The sequence below is a fragment of the Stegastes partitus genome, unplaced genomic scaffold (assembly GCF_000690725.1).
Source record: "Stegastes partitus isolate 25-593 unplaced genomic scaffold, Stegastes_partitus-1.0.2 Scaffold2376, whole genome shotgun sequence".
NCBI lineage: Eukaryota > Metazoa > Chordata > Actinopteri > Pomacentridae > Stegastes > Stegastes partitus.
This window is the reverse complement of record NW_007580107.1, coordinates 10,042-32,482: the sequence shown is the minus strand read 5'-3', so window position 1 is coordinate 32,482 and position 22,441 is coordinate 10,042. Positions and strand designations below refer to the sequence as shown.

General features: G+C 41.0%; 1 protein-coding gene across 1 annotated transcript in view; it reads left to right on the top strand.

Annotated features, from left to right (window-relative positions):
- LOC103374855 (inactive phospholipase D5-like) overlaps positions 1-17,144 on the top strand; it is a 32,204-nt gene extending 15,060 nt beyond the window's left edge. The window contains exons 3-10 of the mRNA XM_008305009.1: positions 5,044-5,230; positions 7,698-7,806; positions 8,087-8,214; positions 10,338-10,535; positions 15,115-15,251; positions 15,393-15,558; positions 15,655-15,745; positions 16,594-17,144. Coding sequence (XP_008303231.1) covers positions 5,044-5,230; positions 7,698-7,806; positions 8,087-8,214; positions 10,338-10,535; positions 15,115-15,251; positions 15,393-15,558; positions 15,655-15,745; positions 16,594-17,144 — 1,567 coding nt within the window. The remainder of the gene's footprint in view (positions 1-5,043; positions 5,231-7,697; positions 7,807-8,086; positions 8,215-10,337; positions 10,536-15,114; positions 15,252-15,392; positions 15,559-15,654; positions 15,746-16,593) is intronic.
- The last annotated feature ends 5,297 nt before the right edge of the window (positions 17,145-22,441 follow it).

Here is a 22,441-nt window from a genome sequence, read left to right as displayed (position 1 = left end):
TCGTCAGAGCTGAAGAGCAAAGAAACTGTAGAGATGGAGACGAGTAAGTTGCAGCATCAAGGAATACGGAGGGAAGCATCAAAGAAAAATTGCTGACAATTCAGGTGAAAAGAACCTCGGCATTCAGTGGAAGGATTACAGTTTCAATAGGCACCATCAACACGCTTCGGCGGTGGTTGTGTAATTAGTCTCGCAAACAAAAGTTCAGGTGTAAAAAGAGCTTCTGGCTCCTGAGATCACACCACACCTGCAATATCACACTCGAAAAACCTCAAATGCATCATCACACTGTGCAACACAACACAGGCAAAGCTGCTGCCAGAATGAATAAAGAAAATCAACGTAATACGTCAAAGACATTAGACAGCTGAACCAAGGGAAATAACTGGTTTTTCATGATTCTGTAACCTGGTGGTTCACAGTGTAGGCTCAGCAGGTGAGGCGGTGATGAAAACCTGTAGCTCCACGAAATAACACAATAAAAGAAAAAGAACTGGTCGTCCATGTTCATCAGCATTAAACAGGATCATTTTAAAACAAATAGAATCTAAATAGTAGATTTCCATCCTGAGTGTGTTTGCTCTGACAGCAGCCTTTTGGTTGCTGCACCTGATGAAACTGAAGTGAACAGCATGCGAGCAGCAGAACGGCAGCTCCTGTGATGGCCGTATTAATGTCCCCGCTGCTGTACACCCAGAGCTCAGGGCGGCTCAGGAGAGGGCGGATAATTTATATCAGATGTCAGGAACTGACTCGGGGACACTGAGACTTCCACCTTGAACCTGCACCGTTACCGCGATTGTACTTACTCAGAGGCATTTGCATGTAAGTGGCGCTATTCCAGCCGTTTTAATGTTGTTTACCGTATGTTTACCAGGTAGAACTGACTCGGCCTTGGCAGCGCTGCAGTGGTGTGAAATCTATTCTTCTTTTTGAGGAATGAAACATCAGGAGGGGCGAGAATGAATCCAACTGTGCTCACCTGCCAGACATCCATTATCATTCAGAACGAGAGGCACACACACACCATGGAGTTTACAGTGCTCAGGTATTGGCTGAATCACACCCATGAGTGAGGGCAGCGGCCACGGACAACATCGTCTGCATAAATCGATGGATCCTCTGCTTTCTCCACCTTCAACGCCGAGTCCATGTCTGGCTGTTTGAACCAGTCACAGTCACTATTCATCATAGCTCACTGCCATTAGAGTGGACTCTCAGAATAAGATTACCCCCTCCTCCTCCTCCTCCTCCTCTTCCTCAGTGTTCTCCATCCATCCTTGTTTTTGCTGCAGCTGTCCTACTTTCTGCCATCTATTCAGAACAACCTCACTGTGTGGCGTAAATCTTCTCTGTAATTTCATCACAGCTCAGCGCATTGGTTTCTTTGTGCCTTTTCATTTCGCTCGCTCTGTGACTGACAGACGGGAGAAACAAAACTCTCAGCAGCCGGCTTTACTCGCCATCGTCCCGAACTCTTCTTGCACTGAACATATCGACCGCCGTTTCCACGAGACGTGACATCAGCACCTTATGATCACAGAAAGATGCGGGTTTCTACAGTTTGACCTGTGGCAACTTTCCAAAACCTGACTTTGCTTTGCTTTGGCCGGGAGCACATTTATCAAGCTGCGAGCTGGCAACTGGCCTCTCAATGTGATGCCACTACATTATCACCTGCAGCACTCGCTCCCACCAGTGTGCCCTTGAGTCAAGCACTCGATGGACTCCGAGCTGTCACTCTTTGGCTGACCCTGTGCTCCGACTGCTCCGAGCGCAGCCATGAATTGCTAACAAAGTTTAAAAAAAAAGTCTTTGATATGATAAGTTTGGCTCAAAATCAGGGAAAAGATAATTTACTTGGAAAGAAGATGCATAAATCTTTATCTATTGGGTTTCAAAGTGCAACAATGTGTGAAACCGATGTGCTGAACCAAAAATAGATCTTATCAGCTGGCTGAGAGGAACGATTAAATATCACAGCAACAACTAAAGCAGCTATACGACTGCACGAGCTGCTTTTAAATCTGCATTAATGAATCTTGTTGGATCAGGCGAAACATGTAAAGTAAAAGAGGTTTATTCTTTGCAGAGAAACTCTGATAATCCCACACTGGCACTGTGACAAAAATACATCTTTTTTAAAAATGAAAAAATGTTCTCTTTGTCTCTGTTTTGGTAAATTGCAGATAATATCTAGTGAAGTCACAGAAGAAAAAAATTAAACTGGAAAAAAAAACACAGACCAAAACTGTAAATAACGTCCAAATCAAAAATGTGAATTTTAACAGATAGTAAATTGTTCTTCTCTGTTTATTACAATATTAAAATCAGAAAATCAGTCATTATTTCACTGATATTTTTGTTTTTTGAAGGAAAAATCGTGTACAAGGGTTGAAAAGATTGCAAATATATTGGAGATTTAAAAATATGTTAAATCTTTTTAAACTCATTTTACAGATGTTCCATGTTTTAGTAAATTGCAGATAATATTTACTAAAATCATTTTAAAGAATCTAAAACTGTACATTACATCTGCAAAAGATCTGTATATTTACAAATAGCAATTAGTTATTTTACAATAAAATAAAATCAGACTGTATTTAAATCAGAAACAATATCAATATTTACAGACATTTGTCATTTTTCTGATTTTTTCCCTTTTTTATTAAATCACAGATAATATTTAGTAAAATCATTAAAAACTGCAAAAAAAATTACATAACGTCCACATCAAAAATCTGTATTTTTTAAATAAAACTAATTTGTTCTTTTGCAATGTGTGACTGTAAAATCATCTACTTTATTGTATTTAAATCTGATAAAGCACTATGTTACAGATATTTGCTGTTATTTCCACCTGCATCTCAACAGTACTTTACAGTGATGCATAATTTATGTCGTGTTTTTGGAGCGTTTAGCGGCTTCAGAGGCAGATATTTCTGTCAGGAAGGGGATGAATATTAGAGTTACATGTGTTGTGTGAACAGACTCCACATGATTCAGTGTGTTCGGCTTCAGTGTGTTCTGCTGGATGTGTGGATACGCAGCTGTCAGCTTTATGAAGCGATAACACTGCTTGTCAATATTTCATTACGAGCTTGTTACACCGAGCCCAAAAGGTCAAAACGCTCAGTTATTTATACCGCTTCAGACCGTCAGTTTTCTTCTTATTGCTGTTCTTCCAGATGGGGAACACGTAGATTAAACAGTTGTTTGCGCAGCGTGTAGAATGTGCTGTGGGGAATAGTTGTTACTAACTATTAAAGGGAACAAAGCAGGACACGAGTTGACCAAAATATTACTACGACAGGAGCAAACTAGTCAATCTGAGAGTGGAGTGAGGAGCAGAAGTAGATGAACTGCATCGTCTGGATTTAGTGGATGATTCTCAGGTATGCAAGTGATTCAGTCAATCCAAGAAACACAAACGTGAGAGGCTTCATCTGCTTAAAACCTAATTTAACTGCATGAAATGAACAAATGAGATTCAACAATCTGACATAACACTCGATTTTCCACATCATTGCCCAGGGATAAGCCGAATCTTTATGGATTCTTTATTGTGGATTCTATCAAAGCATAACACTAATAATGTCTTTTTTAGTATCAGGTGTTTAACATAGCAAGCAAAGGTCACATAAAACAACATAAAAACACAATAAAAGATGCATACAGGTGCTAAACAAGCTGCATAAAATGAGAAAATCATGGACAGCGATGTGAAAAAAGGAAGTTTTAAACTCAGATTTTAATAAAAGCTACTGACATTTCTGAGCTGTTAATGGTTGTGTGATGTTATTGTGGGACTGTGTTGATCAGATTACAATAAAGTCATGTTTATTAAGACAGGAGTGCTTTAACAACTGAACCAATCTGCAGTATTTTTACCAGCATCTTTCTCACTGTACTCCATGACTGACACGACTAAATTCCTGTTGTGGTTCCTCTAGTTTCCTGGACGACATTTTATCCACAGACTTAATCAGCCGCAGAGGTGCAGCAGAACTCACGTCTAAACTGTTCACCCTCGCCGAACAGCCTCTCTCCAATTTGTATTTTGTTTTTAGATCCAGCTGGCAGAAATCGATGCCTGAGCCAGATGCGGGGAGATTGTGGGGAGCGCTGGAGCTTGATAATAGCCCGGTTGTGAGCGGCTGCAGATCCAGATCCCTGCCACTGTTAATTCACTCTATTGACTGCGGCGCTAATGCCCCCGTCATTTTTGAGGCGTCCTGGTAAACTGCAAAACCGGAGAGTTGCAGGATTTTTCACAATGGTGTGCAGAAAACATTAAAATGCAAAACAAGTCTAAGTGAGAACATTTTTCCTCCTGATTTAACTTTCAGCTCCTGGTTCCACTGAATCTCAAGCAGGTCATTTTGTGAATATAGCTGCATTGTATCCGACATACAGGACAGTTTTATTGCCTCTGTTCGTGATTGTATGTGTATGATATTACCCCCAGACTGCTGATGACCACATTAAATCCCCAGACTGCTGATGATTACATTAAATTGCACCATGTGATGTAGTGTGTATAAGAAACCGACAAGAATACGACAAAAACTGTGTCACTTTCCCCTGACTGGCTGTAATTGAATCTGCCTCGCTGACGTCTCTGCGCCTCAGCCTTCAGTTCTTCTGAGCCCTTGCCACGGGCAACCTGTGCAAGATTTAATGATACTTGATGGAATCAAGGGCATGTATGGTCTTGAAGTCTTGATTTCTCTCATTAAGCTAATGACTCAGAGCAGGAGGAAGAAGGGTGCAGTTGGATCGTTTGTCATGGGGCAGTATGAAATAAGAAATACAGCCTAATTTCGCTGGCACCCGATCTCATAGTGATTCCGGCACTAATGCAAACACATAATTGCTTTGTGAGAGGCCATAAACCTCACATTAATTTCTCCTGCATTTCTCCATTAACAGGTCTCCTCGGCGGAGCCTCGTGATGCTTATGCAGCTTTTTGCGTCTTCTTTAAGGCGGCTTGTGCTTTCCTCTTGCGTTCACTCTGTTTCTTTTCCTGTTATTTTCCACAGAGTAGTGCTGGTGGAGAACATCCCAGAGGACATCTCCTTCTTGGACAATGGCACGGCCCACCTCCCTCTATCAGCGGGGCTGTACAGCCTGCTGGACCGGGCCATCCGGGCAGTGGAGATAGTTTCCCCGCTGTGGCTCCTCAACTCCTCTGATTATGAGTCCAGCTTCCAGCCGGCTGCCAGACAGGTAAAAGCAGAACAAGCCAACAGAGACTTGAGTCTACAAAACTTTTATTTGCGTTTTGTGCCTGGTTTAGATTTTGTCTGTCTCCTCTCCTCGCTCAGTTTGTATGTTTGTCTGCTCTACATAATAATCTGTGGTGAAATGAGCACAACAATATATAAAAACTTCATTACAAATAAAGATCCTGCATTTAAAATCCCACTTAAGTAAATGTACGGATACATACCATGAAAATCACATCATCATTTCCTCAGTGAAGTGTTTCTTCCACCCAATTAAGTGCGCAGTGAGAGATGCATTACCCAATTAGATTTCAGGATTAATATGAGTTTATGAGTTTATTCATTTTATTGTCGTAACTATCTTTGTCGAACTACATGACACAAAAAAAACACAAAAAGCTTGAATCCTGACCATCTGGATCTTTGCTGCAAATCTTTCTTCTATAAAATCTTACCTGCTCAATTTGCTTTTGTTGTTATATTTCTGCTGCTTTGTTTTATAATTCAAAATATAATCTGATATAAAATCTCCCCCGTACAACCTGAAGAAAAGTTATAAATAATAACAAAGAATAATATATAATTTTTAAAAATCTCACAAACCATTTATCTCCACTTAACTTTCTATCACATGCGAATGTTGAATAAAGTCCATGTCAGCGATAATGTGTGTCTGATCGTATTGTCCACCTTAAATTGCACTTCAGTGAAACAGGGTAAATATTTTTAAGCAAATCATCAAAACTGAGGCAGCAGAGCCTGAGATCTTCTGACTGGTCGAAGTGTCATTCAAGCCTCAGAAACACTGGATACTCCATTTATTTACCAGTGCAACCTAATAGCATCTCCCATTACACTGTTTGGCAGAAGCTCATGTCATTCAATCTGCATGGTTCTAGTTTGCAACACAGCCTGTCTAGTGCCTCGAAAGTTTTCCTCTTGTTTTACTTTCAAAACTTTAATCGTAATCAATTTAGTTTAGCTTTTTTGAGTAGAGTTTATAAGAACAGACTCTGCCATGTCAAAGTGAAAACAGATTTCAACAAAGTAATGTCTGTTATATAGCATTCAACCCCCTTCAAGTCAGCGTTAAGTGGATGAACCTTTGGCTGCATTTACAGCATTGAGGTTCTGTGGATGGTTCCAATCAGCCTTGCATATCCAGGCCCTGCCATTTTACTTCAGTCTTTTCTTTTCACTAAGATCGTGAATTAACAAACTTTTTCAAGTCTAGCCACAAATTCTCAGTTTGGTCAAGGTCTGGCCTCTGACTCGGCCACTCCACATCCTTGTTGTCTTGCTGGAAACAACTGAAGAGTTCATTTGCAAAAACAGAAAACTTCATCTTTGTAGATTTTCAGAAAACTTATTTTTTGGTTGTCTGCTTGAGATAATATCAATCAAAGTGAAGTTGAGTGGATTTGACTCAGTAGAAATGACAAAAATAGAGATAACTTAAGTCTGATTGATGTTGTCTCAGGTAGATGATGGAAAAGTGGGTTTTCTGAAGGTTTGTGAAGATGGAGTTATCTGTTTTTGCAAATGAACTCTTCAGATCTCCTCCCAAGTCACAGTTCTCTAGCAGACTGCATGAGGTTGTCCTCTGAGGTTCCCTATAATCTGCTGCTTTTATTTTACCCTCGACCTGGAGAAGTCTTCCAGGACCTGCTGCTGAGAAGTATCCCCACATCATGATGCTGCCACCATCATGCTTCACAGTGGAGATGGTGTGGAGATTGTTCTCTGCAAACACAATGTCTAGCACGATGATCAAAAGGTCAATTTTGGTCTCATCAAGTCAAACAACCTTCTTCCAGTTGACTTCAAAATCTCCCTCCTACCTTCTTTTAAATTGTAGTCAGTGGAGATTTAATGATATTTTTTTCCACAGTGGCTTTATCTCTGCCTCTCTCCCATACAGCTTCAACTTGCTGAAGCTTTTAGCTCCTTCAGAGGGATTATATGTGTCTTGGTGGCCTCCTTCACTAGTCTTTTTCCTGCATGTGGACACAGTTTTTGAGGACCGCCTGCTCTATGCAGATTTACACATTTGTCATATTTCATCTGTTTCTTAAAGATGTATTTAACCTCAAGAAACAGTCAGTGGATTTATTTTCTGACTTATGCTTTTCAACAACCTTTTCACAGAGTTGCTCGGGGTGTTGTTTCGCCTTCATGGTCTAGTTATAACCAGGAGTGCTGATTCACCAGTGGCTGCACCTTGGAACCCTGGAGTACTTTTTATAGGCACCGTATAAATACTTGATCAAAACAAAATGGCACAAAAAAAAGGAAACAGACATCACAGTGGCTGTCTGTGGACAAGTGGGAAGTGTAGCACAAAAATAGCACAAAAATGGCTTCTGATGTACCAAAATACTCAGGAAAAGTCTGAACTCTGTCTAATCTGAATCCCCAGAGAATGAAGTTGATGTGACAGTCATGGTTTGTCGGTGTGTCTCCCTCAGGGCAGGGCTCTGCTGTCCAGACTGCAGGGGCTGAAAGCGAAAGGAGTCCAGCTGAAGATCTCCAGCGGGATGATTGACTCGACTGAGCTCAAGATACTCGCCAAACACTGTCAGCGCTCACTTTCACTGTTTTATACAATCTGCCTGTTTGCATGCTGCAGCTTAGCTCTGCCCGTTTAATCTGTCCCCATTGTTCCTGGTCAGTTCTTTCAATCTCCTTCCCTTCATCTGTCTTTGAGTTTCAGTTTCTTGGTTTATCCTGTCTCTGCCTGCAGCCAGATCCATCTTTATCCTTCTCCTTGTCTCGCATGCTTTTATTTCTATCTGCATTTATTTATGTCTCTTATCTAATCCCTTCATGTGTTTCCTCTCTCGCTCTGCGTTTCTAGATGCTGAGGTCCACTACGTGAACATGACGGCGCTGACCAAAGGCAGCCTCCACTCCTCCTTCTGGGTGGTCGACAGGAGACATTTCTACTTCGGCAGCGCCAGCATGGACTGGAGATCTCTGGCCACAGTATCGTAGACCCACTACGCATTAACGACACGCAGTGAAACACAAACACTTTAGCACAGACTGTGGTAGAAAACAATTCAATTTCAGTTCTGTAACTTTGCAAATGATCTCAACTCCGTCCTCCTGCTGAAATCATTAATTACCAGTTACACAGTCTGTTGTCGTTGAGCATCCAACTCCACAGATTTGCATAAGATTTAACTACAGAACAAATTTGATAATGACCCACTGGCTCAGACTCAAACATTTTATTAAGTTCCAAACAGTTTTATGCAAAATCTTCACCCTGTTGAAAACTGCATGGGTGAATTTATTTGACTGATATCACCAGAACAGTGAAATTTACTGTAAATGTCCAGAGCTGTGGGAAGGTTTTAGGCACTGAGAGTAAAGTTAGCATCCTTTTAAAATAGTTTTAATTATTAAACTTTATATAAAGTCCAGTAACCACAAAAAAAATAAATCAAATCAATATTTAATCACCCTTTCCCCTCCGAAGCAGCACCGATTCTTTTATGTACACTTGTGCACAGTTTCTTAAGGTAGTTTGCTGCAGGAGTCTCTGGTTTTCTGGTCACTTAAATTTGTTTTTTAGTCACTCTGGCTGTATGTTTGGGCTCACTGTCCTGCTACAGAATGAATTTATAACCAGTTAGTTGCGTCCTCAATGGTTTTGCGTGATGGTTAGGAATCTAAACATCTAAAGCAAGGGTGCCCACTCCTGGTCCTCGAGAGCCCCTATCCAGCATGTTTTAGATGTTTGCCACTTCCAACACACCTGATTCAAATGATCAGCTCATCATCAAGCTCTGCAGAAGCCTGATAACGATCCTGATCATGTGAATCAGGTGTGTTGGAAGAGGGACACATCTAAAACATGCTGGATAGGGGCTCTCGAGGCCAGGATTGGGCACCCCTGACCGAAAGTGCCTAAAACTTTTGCATAGAACTGCACATACACCACAGGTATTAAATAAGTGGAATTTACTTTGACTGTTTACTCAGTAGTGATGTTCACAGATGCCCTAAAGGTTGCGTTTTCCAGGTAGCATATTTGGATTTATGAAGAGACTCAGTGGATATATCCAAATGAACAAAGCCATATTAAAACACGGGTAATACAAATAGAGGGTTGTGTATTCGTGGGTTGGTGGTGTTTACTGGGGGCAGGCGGTGGCATCAAAAAATAGAGAGTGCACATTCTTTCATCTCCTTCTTCAAAGCCAGTTATTTTGGATGGTTCATTAACGTGTGAACCCTTTTGGTTAGTCGTCCTAAAATATCCAAAAATACAAGGGGCCTTGATTCATGGAGATAAAATGCAAAGAGCTCAAGGTGGCCATTAAAAAAACTTATTTGCAATTTAGTTTAGCATTTTTTGTGCCTTCACGAGACAGCAGCAGAAATCAAATGTCAGATACTGAAGTTATAGTTTGTGTATTTCAGACCATTTTTGGGTTTTGGGTCTGTGAAAAATCCACATGATGAGTAAAGCCGCGGATTGTATTTTTAGTCCGCTGAGCTGTGCACGTCGGCGCATTTTGAGGGAGATAAGAACAGGCTTTGTCAAACAAGACTTTCACGGCCGGAACTTTTTTAAAGATTATTTTGTTGTGCGACCGTGGAGACAGTAGGGGATTGTGGTGGGCACTCTAACCACTTGGCTATCAGGTTGCCCCACGAGATCTTGGCTTTATTAGAAATATGTGTCAACACTGCAGGGACAGAATAAACATGTGGAGAAGAGGGGCAGTTTATAAGGTGCAAACCTAGAAGCTGAAACGCAGAGAAGTGACTCTTTGGAGGAAAAATGCTGCAGAGAGCAAAGAAATAAACACGAGAAGAGGAAGAAGACCACCGTGGTGTCTTTTTCTTTCCTGCCGTTGCTGTGACGATAGATGAAGTCTCGCAGTTGGATGAGATTTGTGGAGAAAAGTGATGAAAGAGTAAATGAAGACGGGTTAATGTGACTCAGAGAGGAGACGATAGATGGAGATGATGGACGGCATTTTTGCTGATGAAAGCAAACGCAGCACTCCTGAGGATAATTGCAAATATATTGATGTAAATGTCGGCCGTCTCCGGGGCTCTGATTCTCTAAAAGGTTTCCGTTTGTTCTCCAGAGGAAGGAGCTGGGAGTGTTGGTGTACAACTGCAGCTGTCTGGCTCTGGACCTCCACAGAGTGTTCAGCCTCTACTGGGGGCTCCAGTACAAAGACTTCATCCCCTCCTTCTGGTCCAAGCGCCTGTTCGCCCTCTTCAACAGGGACGAACCGCTGGAGCTCACGTTCAACAGCACAAAAGCCGAGGCCTACGTCTCGGTGAGTGGCACTTAGAGCTTCGGTTTGTGTATTTTTGAGTAATGCTTTTGTAATATCTGGTAAACGTATCAAGGACAAGGTTTGAGGCACATGTAGAGGGGAAGGCTTAGGCCCAAAAAATTATTCAGAGCAATATATCTGTCCGCTTTTGGCTCCTATTATTGACTCTGCAATCAGTGGTTTGTACTTGTGATCTAAAGTGATGCTCTACAGGCACAAGTATATTAGATAACAGCATTTTTCCACTGCTAATGCTCCAAAGTGTACTGCATTTAAAAAGTAATTAAATGAAGTGTTTAAATGCTCGTGCAATTCATTACATCTGAAGTGAGATGCTGCACTGTAAAACCTGTATGTGAGCTGCAGTTGAAGTAGCTTCAAATAGATCTCACTAACTTTCTGTTTTGGTGAAGGCATTTTACTTCAGTGGATTCCATCAACTTGAAATTACGTTATGTTCCTTTAAGCTGGTATTCAAAATTCGACAGAAGTGTTTTAGCATCATGCGTCTGACATCTGAGTTTCTTCAAAATTTCTGCTGCAACTCAGATGCTGCTTTCTTCGAGCATAATTGCAGATTAAAGAAAAGAAAAGAAAAGAAAAGAAAAGAAAAGAAAAGAAAAGCAAGTTCAATGACAAAATCACGTTTTACATTTTAAATTTAGGTAAACTGCAGCAAAGCTCATTTGGACAGAAATTATTTAAGTCCGTCTAACTTAAACCTCATTAATATTACTTGTTTACTTAGAATTGGAAGAACCTAATTTAACTGCGTGTTACCAATTGAGGAAATGCATTGAAGTTTAATTCTCTTTTCAGGGCTAGTCTCTGAGGAACTAACAGTCATTAGTTTGGAAGTAATACATCCTGAAAAGTACAGGAGTAATAATTTATGAGAATTAAAGGCTTGATCTATTTAGATGTTCCACTTCCAGGACTCTGATACTGAAATCATTTTAACATGTTGCATCACAAGGAGCACAGGTGTTATTAATGAAATAATTTACCACCCAGAGGTATTTAGATGAACTCTTTTCAGAGCTCTAGGACTCAGCATGCTGGCTCACTATCATGACTCAGCAAGAAAAAGGTAAAGTCTGCACACTGCTGAGTTCCCACAATGTTTTATTAAATAGTAGTGTACAGCGTTTTTCTTTCATAGTCATGACTTAACAGAACTGTGGCTGAATTTCAGCCCATTCAAGAGTGCAAAGTCATCTTTAGCATTTTTTATCACTAGTATAAAAGTGTTTGCATCACTAAAATGACACAAACAGCATCATGTGATCAGAAACTAGTTCACTCCCTGCTAACAAATTCAGTTTTTCTTCCATTTTGTTAACTGCTGACAGCTCTATGTAACTGGGAATCTCAAGTTATAGAGGTCTATATAATAAAAAGTATTGTAGACACAGCCCAAGTGACATGGGCGGCTGTGGCTGACGCCCCTCCACAGTCAAAGTGTCCTTGGGTAAGACACTGAACCCGAAGTTGCTCCCAATGGCAGGTAGCACCTTGCATGGCAGCTCTGTCGCCATTGGTGTATGAATGTGTGTGTGAATGGGTGAATGAGAAACACATTGTAAAGCGCTATATAAGTGATCGTTTACCATTTCGGTGTTTGAACTTATTGTGGCTGACCAGACTGATGCTGCATCTATGACATAATGAAGATATCGTATTTATGAGTTTCCAAATAACATTTACATGAACATCCAACGTGCAAATATGACTGAAAAATGGATCTGAACGCTTCAATTTCCTACTGTGAGCTTAACAATGCTGCATTCAGCGGCAACTGAGAACAAAGTATTTCCAATAATAGACTCGGAAAAATCATAGAAAATGCCGCCACTCAGGAACTTTTTTTTTCAACCTCAATTTCTGGATTTAGTGTCGTTCTCCTAAACAGCAGCCTCCACAGTAACATGAACCTAATACAGCTTCTCTGCTTTTAACGAGTTTAATGTGAAAAATATTAAACAATGTCCCCTTTCCACCCTTTTCACTCCTCTATTTCTTTAGTTAACTGAACTACATGTCTGTTGGCATGTTGTTCATAGAAATACAGCTCAGGAAACCTTGAGGTACCCATGTTTTCACTCTCCACTTTGTACATTGAATTTGTGGATTTTAAGGTCTGACTTCCTACATCCAAGGTCGGTGAAAACCAACAAAATATGGGCACCTCTCGCCAGTCAAGCACTTTTGTTCACACTAATTAAACACAAATTAAAAACATGTTGTCGTATTCTCATGGTAGAATACTTTAATCCTCACATAACAATCTCTAATTGAACAATAAATCCAAGAGCAAGCGGTCCCTTACAGAACATAGAAATCTTCTCTAACATCCATCTCATATGAAGCGAGCGCGGGATCAGCTCTGGTTGAAGCTGGATGCTTCTATGTTGGGATTTATGTGAGGTCATCGATTACACTGATAAAGGTGTGATTTGTTCCACTTTAACAGGTACAGCAGGAGAGTGTGGGTGACGTCGGTGATGCACAGTCTGTACAGTCCTCAGCAGAGGTCTAATCAGGCAAAATAACACGTGTGTGGGTGCACCTCAGCGCTGTAGGACCTTTAAGTAGAGCAGAACCATCATTAATGTTATCAGCAACATCTCTGCTTATCCTGAAATGACAACATTTAAAATTTCTGCAGTGAAAAAGTCCCGTTGTCGGAGACTATTTACAACACAGATTAGTCGACACTAGACATAGATATCCAGGTTTTTAACAAAAGATTCTAACCTAAAATGTGTCGACTGTAAAAACACACTTACATCCATTAGCCACAACATTAGCACCACCTGCCTAATGGGCTCCACAAACCTCTGAAGGTGTTCTGTGTTATCAGGCGCTGAGACGTTAGCAGCAGATCCTTTTAGTCCTAGAAGTTATGAGGTGGACCTTTGTGGATCAGACTTGATTTTCCAGCACATCCCACTGATGCTCCATCAGACTGATTGATGGAATTTGGAGGCTGAGTCAACAACTTGAACTCTTTGTCATGTTTCTCAAACCATTCCCAGTTTTGTGGTGTGTGCAGAGTGAAAGAAGTCACTGCTTAAGGGAATACCGCTGCCATGATAGCAGGTACTTTAAAAAGTTCTCGGCCTCACCTGGAAACAAGGCAGGTAGCTCCCAATTTAGGGCATAACTGTGTACTATAAAGCCTTATATCAAAGTCTACAAAACCTCAAATGTTTAATGCAGGCTGTCAGACTTCCGTTTCCCAACCTGAAATCCCACTTGTGCAGTTGCCATTTTCAGAGTGAGGATGACGTCATGCGTGCTGCTGAGGAGAATCTGGAGTCTTGAACATTGGTGGATCACGTGTATTGAAGTTACAGGAGTCTATGCTTAAAAATAACACAGGAGCAATCTTTCTCCTGTGACGTTTTCTAAGAACTTTTTGAAGCTCATATATGTCCTACAACAATGTTTAGATAGATGTCAAAGTGACATCCACATGAATACCAGGACCCAAGACTTCCCAGAGAGCACTTTCTAGAACATCGCACCGCCTCCATTGGCCTGTCTTCTTTGCAGTAGCACATCCTGATAACATCTCTTCACCACTTAAATAATGCCACATGATGTAAGAGAAAATGTGATTCATCAGACCAGCCCATCTTCTCCCAGGCTCCACTTCTGATGCTCACATGCCCGTTGTAGATGGTGGTAAACAGGGGTCAACGTGGGCACTCTGATCAGTCTGCTGATGACGCTGTGTGTTCGGAGCACTTAAGGTTGCAGCAGTTTGTGGCTTTAATGTGGCATCAAACCACATTAGTCAGTCTTTGCTCCGCAATGTACATCAATGATCCTTGGGTATCCTGTTGTCGGTTCACCAGTTGAACCACTTCTGGTATTTGTTAACCACATTATCCCAGGAACACCTCACAAAACCTGCTTTTTTTTGAGATGCTGTGACCCAGTCGCTGCTGATATTTCCTGCTTCCAACGCATCAGCTTCAAGAACTGACATTTCATTTGCTGCCTAATGTATCCCTCCTCTTGACAGGTGCCACTGTAACAAGATGATCAATGTTATCCGCTTCAACTGTCAGGGATTTTAATGTCAGGGCTGATCGTGTGGAAGCCATCCGCAGTGGACGTGACAGCCAAGTAAAGTGAAAGTACATTTCATAGAGACTGTCTCGGCATGAAATGAAAGATGTTGGTGTCATCCAGTAGAAAAAAAGTTGACATGGCTGGACTCAACACAAAAGGCACACTCAAGGACATACTCTGGGTTTATCGGGATACAGTGCCTGTCAACAAGATGTTAAAACTGAACCTTTAAGGACAAACACAGACAAACAAACAGGAATACAGTAATTTTCTAATCGTCATTTAGGTGAACAATGATGATGATGAGAAATGAGATGATGTAAATGGTGTTCTGTAATCTGCATATTACTAAGATTTCTTTGAGTCTCTCTGGTCATAAAAGTTTTTGCTCTGACAATATTTTGTGTTTGCTTCTTTCGAGAAGCATCCACGATTGTGCATAGTCTCACCAAAAACACTTTTTAATTGTCTTTGCCGCCTTTCCTCCTCTTGACAGAGTTCTCCAGATGTTTTCATCCCAAAAGATCGCAGCACTGATCTGGAAGCCATTTCCAGGGTCATCCAGGAGGCCCGCCATTTCATATACATCTCCATCACCGACTACCTGCCGCTCCTCGGCAGCAGCACACACAGGTTAGAGGCCGCTCGGCCCGCAGTACAATGACTTGGCAGGCAGCTATCATCAAAAGCTTGGATTCCCTGCTTTGATTTGAGCGATTAAACTCCGTGTCCGTGTGGCTCTGTGCCCATGTTTGTGTCTGTGTCGGTGCCAAGGTACTGGTCTCGTATCGACGGTCTTATAAGAGAGGCTCTCATCCTGAGGAAGGTGCGGGTCCGTCTGCTGATAAGTTGCTGGGAAAAGACTCATCCACTCACTTTCAACTTCCTCTGGTCCCTGAGGAGCCTGTGCATGGAGCAGGCCAACTGCTCGCTGGAAGCTGTAAGTTGAAGGCCACTGCAGGCTATTTTCGACCCTGTAGATATGCTTTATCAATGCTTACTGCAGTACTGTGTGTGTCTTTGTGTGTGTGTGTAGAAGTTCTTCAACCCCAGAGTGCAGCGGGACGGCAGCCTCCAGGGAATTAACCACAACAGGTTTATGGTTACAGACAGAGCCATTTATCTAGGTGAGCTCATCGACTAGACTGTATGACTGTGGCCCACATGTCTCTGCTCACTTTGTGCTGATCTAATTTTTAGTGGAGTTATAGGAATAGGACTGTATTTAAGATAAGAAGATCCGTATCTAAAGTGGAAATCGGCAGAACAAAAGATGATGACTGGAAGTGGAAGCAAACTACGACCCTGGCTCTCTCTGGAAGTCAATGAAATTCCAAGCACATCTCAAAAGTGTTGCTATTTACTATTAACTTTTATCTCATGTATTTAATCACTGTACAAACTGTAATTTAAAAATGCCAGTTTTGGTGTTTAAGGATGTATATGGTGCAGCTAGTCCTCAATTTATTGCCACGATTAAAATCAGCTGCAATTTAACCCCAAAAATGGTGTTTTTCACACTACTTTTTGTAAAATGTTTAAATGAACAGTCAAGATTGAGCAAGCATTAAACGTTTCTGCAACGTTGGATAACATTGCCGACAAGGTCTAATAAAGAAAAAATTAAAATCACATGTTCAAAGAACATTTTCAGGATATTTATATAATTTTAAAAAATGTGTCAGTGCAGGTGTAAAGCATCAGTTAGACTGACACCTAACTCTACAAAGAAATCCACCAGGAACCCTTTTAAAAAGGTTCCTCCATGAAACCCTTTTGAGTTGTCAGAGGTTCCTCCAGCAAACTCCTTTCTGTATTGAACTGTTAAAGATTAAACAGTGTTCCTTGAATATCCCCAGAGTTCTTCGACGTTCTCCTAATTCTTAGACAGTACGAGCTCAGTGGTCACTGTGTGTAGGTCTTGTTTGTTGACTGGTGTCTTTTTTATGTCTCCCTGTTGTCTGCATCCTGACAGGGAACCTCGACTGGGTGGGGAATGAGTTTACCTTTAATGCAGGAGCCGGCCTTGTGATCAGCCAGCCAGAAGGCATCGAGGAGAGAAACTCCACAGTGGTGGAGCAGCTACAGGCCGCATTCGAGCGGGACTGGTTTTCGCGTTACACCCGCTCCCTGCAGGCTAATAAAATCCCTGTTTGCAACAAGCACCAGATGAACAGGCTGGTGCCAGTCAAAGCCAGCCACCTGGACAGCGGACCAGTGCCTCTCAGAAAGGGTCCACATGACAGCGGACCTGCACCAATGAGGAGCCATCACAAAGTCAATGGACAGACATCAGACAAAACAAGGCACCACGATGACAGACTCAGTAAAGTTGGTCACCAAGGCCCGGCCAATGGACTCGTGCCGATCATGGACAGTTACCAAGAGAGGGGTCAAATCAAAATGAGCCACTTTGAAGACAGACAGGTACAAATCAAAGGTAATAACCACGACAATCCAATGGATCTACCCGGTCAGTCAGCAGAGAGCAGCGGCTGCAGAGAGATCTCCAACGGAGCTCTGTGACTGCAAAGCATTGTGGGTTTGTTTCACCAAACAGTGTCTGAAGAACTGCTCTCCTCTAGTGACAGCGGACCAGTCAGTGGATCTTTGTAGCATTTTATTATTGTCATTTTGTAGAAAACAAAAACTTTGAAGATTTAAGTGTCATCAGGTTTGCAGGACTTGATCATGGACAAGGAAGAACTTAAGAAGAAAAGTAAAGGCTCCATTGCAGTCGGGCACTTTTGATTACTCTTGAAGAACGAGGAAATGCTTATTTATATACTACTATTACCTTATGACCTTGCAAATTATATATTCTTTTTTCTGTCCTTGTTGAGGTGTCTCAAGGAAAGGGAACACATGACATTGCATTGATTGCCTGAGCATTATATGTCATTTAAGCTGTTTGTGGCAGTCATCATTTATCACCCTTTAAAAGGGAGAATACCACCTGCATGCCTATGCTGAGGCCGGAGGCGATGCAGCATGTGTAGCTACAGTAGCTACATCAAACATTAAAGATACTCTATACTAGTGGGAGATTTACCACACAGCTTTACTCATGGATCTCTTACTGCCTCTGTACTCTGGTAGTGGAAGCTTTGGCCTCGTGTAAATAGTTCTGTGCATCTCTGGCTGTATTCAGACTGAGCTACAGTGCATTAAAATCCTTCAACTGCAAACTTATTAACTGAAGCAAGTGGCTTCAGATCTCTAACCCAACCAGAAACTACCTTTCCAATAGGTCTGGTTCAATGACATTAACAGAAACAGACAGCCTGATTTGACCTGCCAACTAATTTGTTAAACCCTAAACATTGCTTTTACTTCTCTTGTAATGGTAACAGCCCCATAACCTATTTAGAGTTGAGGATCTGGGGGTCTAAAGGCATTGATCAAATTGTGTCCACCATGTTTTACTCTCATTACCTTAAGTACAGAGAACGACTGCAAAATCCAGGACAGGATGCGTCACTGCACCGTACGATGGTGCGTATCAAAATGAGTCTCTTTATGGAGGCTGTGATTGAATTAAATGACACATCTGTTGTGCTGTGTCCGTGCATTCTCCATCAGTCCCTGCTACTGAAAAAACTACAGCCTTCACTTGTTTAAATCAAAGATGTGGCGTTTTTCCCAGGAGGAAGAGGGTCTATTGATCTGAAAGGACCCGTACAGATAATCACTGCTGCTTCCACGTACAAATCTTGGAAAAGAGGAGGAACTGAATGGATATCTATAATATCCCTCCAAACGCAGTGTTGTGACTTATTGAACAAATACCGAAGGAGCAGTTAGAAGAAGGGGCCAGAGGGTCTCTGCTGTCAGCCAAATCAATACAATGAATTTTTAACAGAGCCTGACAGTTGCAGTTGCTGCAGTTTAACCTCAAGGACATTTTGGTCTGTAATGTCTTGCTTGTGGCTGATTATACAGTATAGTCCCTTTACCGTGCAAAGGCCGAGCCGAGAACACAGGACGGTCGGTGCAGAATAATTAATCCGCACTCGACTCGGAAGCTTGTAGCAACTTTCACCTGCTTTTGAATGATTGCATGTCAGTTTACACACTCTTTGCTACGACTTTTAACAACAATGCTTGTGGGGTGTACAGTAATGTAAAAGCATTTTTATAACTTCCAGAAAGAGCTCCATAGTGAGGTCTGTATCAACAGTATGCAGGTTGTTATGATCAGTGCTTTAATGTGAAAGCAGCACATGTGCAGCCAGTGTTTTGTCTGAATTCATTCAGCAGGAGGAACATGTGAAAATGTCCCTCTGGAGCAAGAACGCACAGAAAGTTTAGCCGCAGATTCACAACAGACAGTCACTGTGGTCCACAAAAAGAAATACTGGTGGCTATTTAGTCTTTTTTTTTTAAAAAACAAAAACACCAACACCCTGTTTCTAGTTTCTCAATTTTGAATATTTGCTGGTATTTTGGGCTTTCTATGATATAAACCACATATCTGTGGATTTTTGGACCTAATTTGAGATGTAATGGACATTTTTTTCCTGACTTTTTATGAATCAAACAATTACACAATTATTTAACAGCTTAATCTAACAAAACTAATTAACTGTAGCCCTAAAAAATAACTTTTGGTAGAAACCGTCCAGGGCTTCACCAGTTTTGAGAGCATTTATATAAACAGTGTTTGTGCCTGGCCTGGTTGTGCTGCAGGTCGAATCTAAGTCACTGTACAGATGTTGTCATGACATGTTTCTTATATCTATATATAACGACAGAATGTGTGAAGCCAAATAACTGATACCAGTGAAAGAAAATATGTCAGTCACAAACACATCGTTTCACAACTCATCGTCGTGGGTAACTTCTGCCATCTAGAGGATGTCTTTAAAAATCCAAGGCGCTTCAGTAAAAAGCAACTGGGTTTTAGAAGAAGGTTTATGTTGTTGAAAGAACCTAAAGAACCTCCTAACCTAAAGCTCCAAGAAAAGTGCTTTTTACTGAAGCTACTCGGATTACAATGACTCCGATGACTCTACACTTCAACATCTGTTATCTGTTGCAGTTTCATCATTTTTAAAAGTCAGCCTTGATCTAGTACATATTTATCCACATTATAATAAACAAATATGACAAATTAAAGGAAAAATCTGAACATATAACTCCTACACTGAGGGGATTTAATGATTCTGGCAATTTTGCTCTTATAATTTGGGTCCCCTTGCTTCCTTAGTGTGAAGATTCACTGCAAATCAACACAAAGGTCTAATTACCTTTATTCTGAGATGAAATACTTCTTTCCTGATGGGAGTGCTCTCCTCCAAGGTTAGAGTGCTACCATCTATAGGTCACAAGAGGGCTCACTGAGGAGTTTGAAGAGTGTGTAAATGATCAAATGTGGGTATATGTTTGGGAAAAATGTTGTCGAGACTTGGAGAATGGATGCCAAGGTGCACCGAATCTCTTCACGGTGGGACAACGCCTTACAAAGACGCTTTATGTTGGTTTTTCCTTTAATTTGTCACCCAACTCTGTGTCACTTCATGTAAAATATAAAAGGCAGCGTCATGGGAATGCTAGCAATTCTGCTAAAATTTGACATAAAATTGGAATGTTCATGTTATCAGATTATATAAAGCAAGAATAATGTAATACTAACATGCAAAACTAAATCATTCTTTCCATTCCTGCTGTGTACGTCGTAACACTTTCTCCCGCTCTGTATGAGCCACAGCCACTGATTCATTCACAATAATAATCTGATGTGACCAACACAATCACTGGTTTCATCTGTAAAATAGTTTCTACTCACAGAATGAATAATATATACGATATTATCTCAACAATAACATCCACATGTTAAGCACTACGTCTCCACACTGTATCGCTACTCTCAGATTTACTACTTTTACGCTGCTACTATCTACGATTGTTCAAACGGGGCGCAGGAATGCTGCTAATGCACCTACCAGGGTCTTTGTGTAATACTTGTTTACGTGTTTTCCAACTGTTTTAATCTTGAACAACAGTGACTATTTTCCAATTATTGTTGAAGATTATTTTAGCTCTGAGCACAGAGAACACAGATGCCAAGGTCTGACATCAGTAACGGTTTACAATCTGCTCATTACAAATTCCAGGCATAAAACAGGAGTTTATCTGCGTCGCTCGTTGTCTGTCTGTTAAAGAAAACTGAGCATTTATTTTGTGAAATCTCTGTAAAAGATGCTATTTTTCTTGAGGTCAGAAGGGTAGATGGGTTTTGGGAAAACTTAAGCAGACTAGAGCACTATTATACTGAGTGGTTCATTTTAAATACTCACTGTCGGAGCTTTGTAATGTCGCCTTCCTTGATTCTGTTGAATTTTTCCGGCATGACTGCTGCTTGCATGCCCTGCCTTTATGAACTGTGCACAGTAGCTGTAAGCCTTTCTAGAGATGATGCTAACAATGAAATCTTGTATACCTTTAAAGAAACAGACGGAATGTATATTTATTGAATATCCTTGTTAATGCACACTACTGAGTTATCCGATCACTCAAGTTTTTACTCCTAATAATAAAAAAAAAAGTGTCTTAGCCTTTCGAGTTCGTGCGGGTGTGTTCTCTTGTCTGTTTAGTTATAAGTGACTTGGCTTTTCTTTTCACACAAGCTGTTAATTGAAGCAAGTTGGCTTACCAGAAGTTAATCCTTAGTACATAACTGCACTGTGGCTGTCAGTCGGGTCCTATATGTAGCCTGAATGGACAGACCTCTGGCTAAGCTGAGGGGCATTCAGGTTCACAACTGACTGACTGAACACAAAATAATGATAATAATAATAATCACCTGCTTTGTTACACTACAGAACTCACTTCATTGTGAGGTTAAAGTAGCACCGCACATAACGTCTTCAAACACAGCACCAATTTGAATGTATGAGGACTTCTGACACATGCATTGTAATACCTGAGTGTGTTCCAACCATAGATTGTACATAAAGAGATTCCTACGATCCACCAATCAAAGCTGTGCAGCCTATTAGTAACCAGGGTTTTTTTCAGGAACTTTTGGCGTTTAAAGTGTCCCCAAAACATCTTTTAGTCAGTGCCAAAGGAAACATATTATTATTGTTAATCAAATCATTAGAAATAACAGAAAGAATGCATATATTTCTGTTAAATAAGGTAACTGGATCATTATGTACAGTCAATTATTGTGCACAGATTAATCATGCTTACCTCCTACTTAGACTCAAGATTCAAAAGATTTATTTGTCACATGTTCATGCAGTATGTGGAGTGAAATGCAAAGTGACAGTTTCAGACATCTGCACAATAACACCGAGACCTGATTGAAAAAAGAAAAAGTCATAAAGGAGGAGTAAAGACACTGTGAACCTGTGTGTCTGCATACACCTAGATGTAATATGCATATTTACATTGAGACCTGAAAAAAAACAACCTGGTGAGAGGTGAAAACTGGATGTACGCAAACATTATTAAATGTTTTATTTGAATCTGACAATTACATTACGGAACAGGGTTCAAACATTTACATCCAGGCTGTATGCAATATAATTTTTTAGGACTGAAATTTACTGCCTCATTGGCATGCGTATTGGGAAGCCTGCAAACTCTAACTGCCAACAGTCAGCCTGTAAACATGCTGAAGGCTGCCAGATATCTGCAACACATTTACAGTCCATCCCAGGATGGTGTCACTTTTCCATCCAGCTTACTTTTCGTTACTCAGCCCCACAGAGGAATGATTTTCCACATGGAGATAGAAAGTTTATGATCACCAGCTGCATGATTAGATGTGGATGCAATGAATTCTGACAAACCTGCAAAAGATTGCCAGGGAC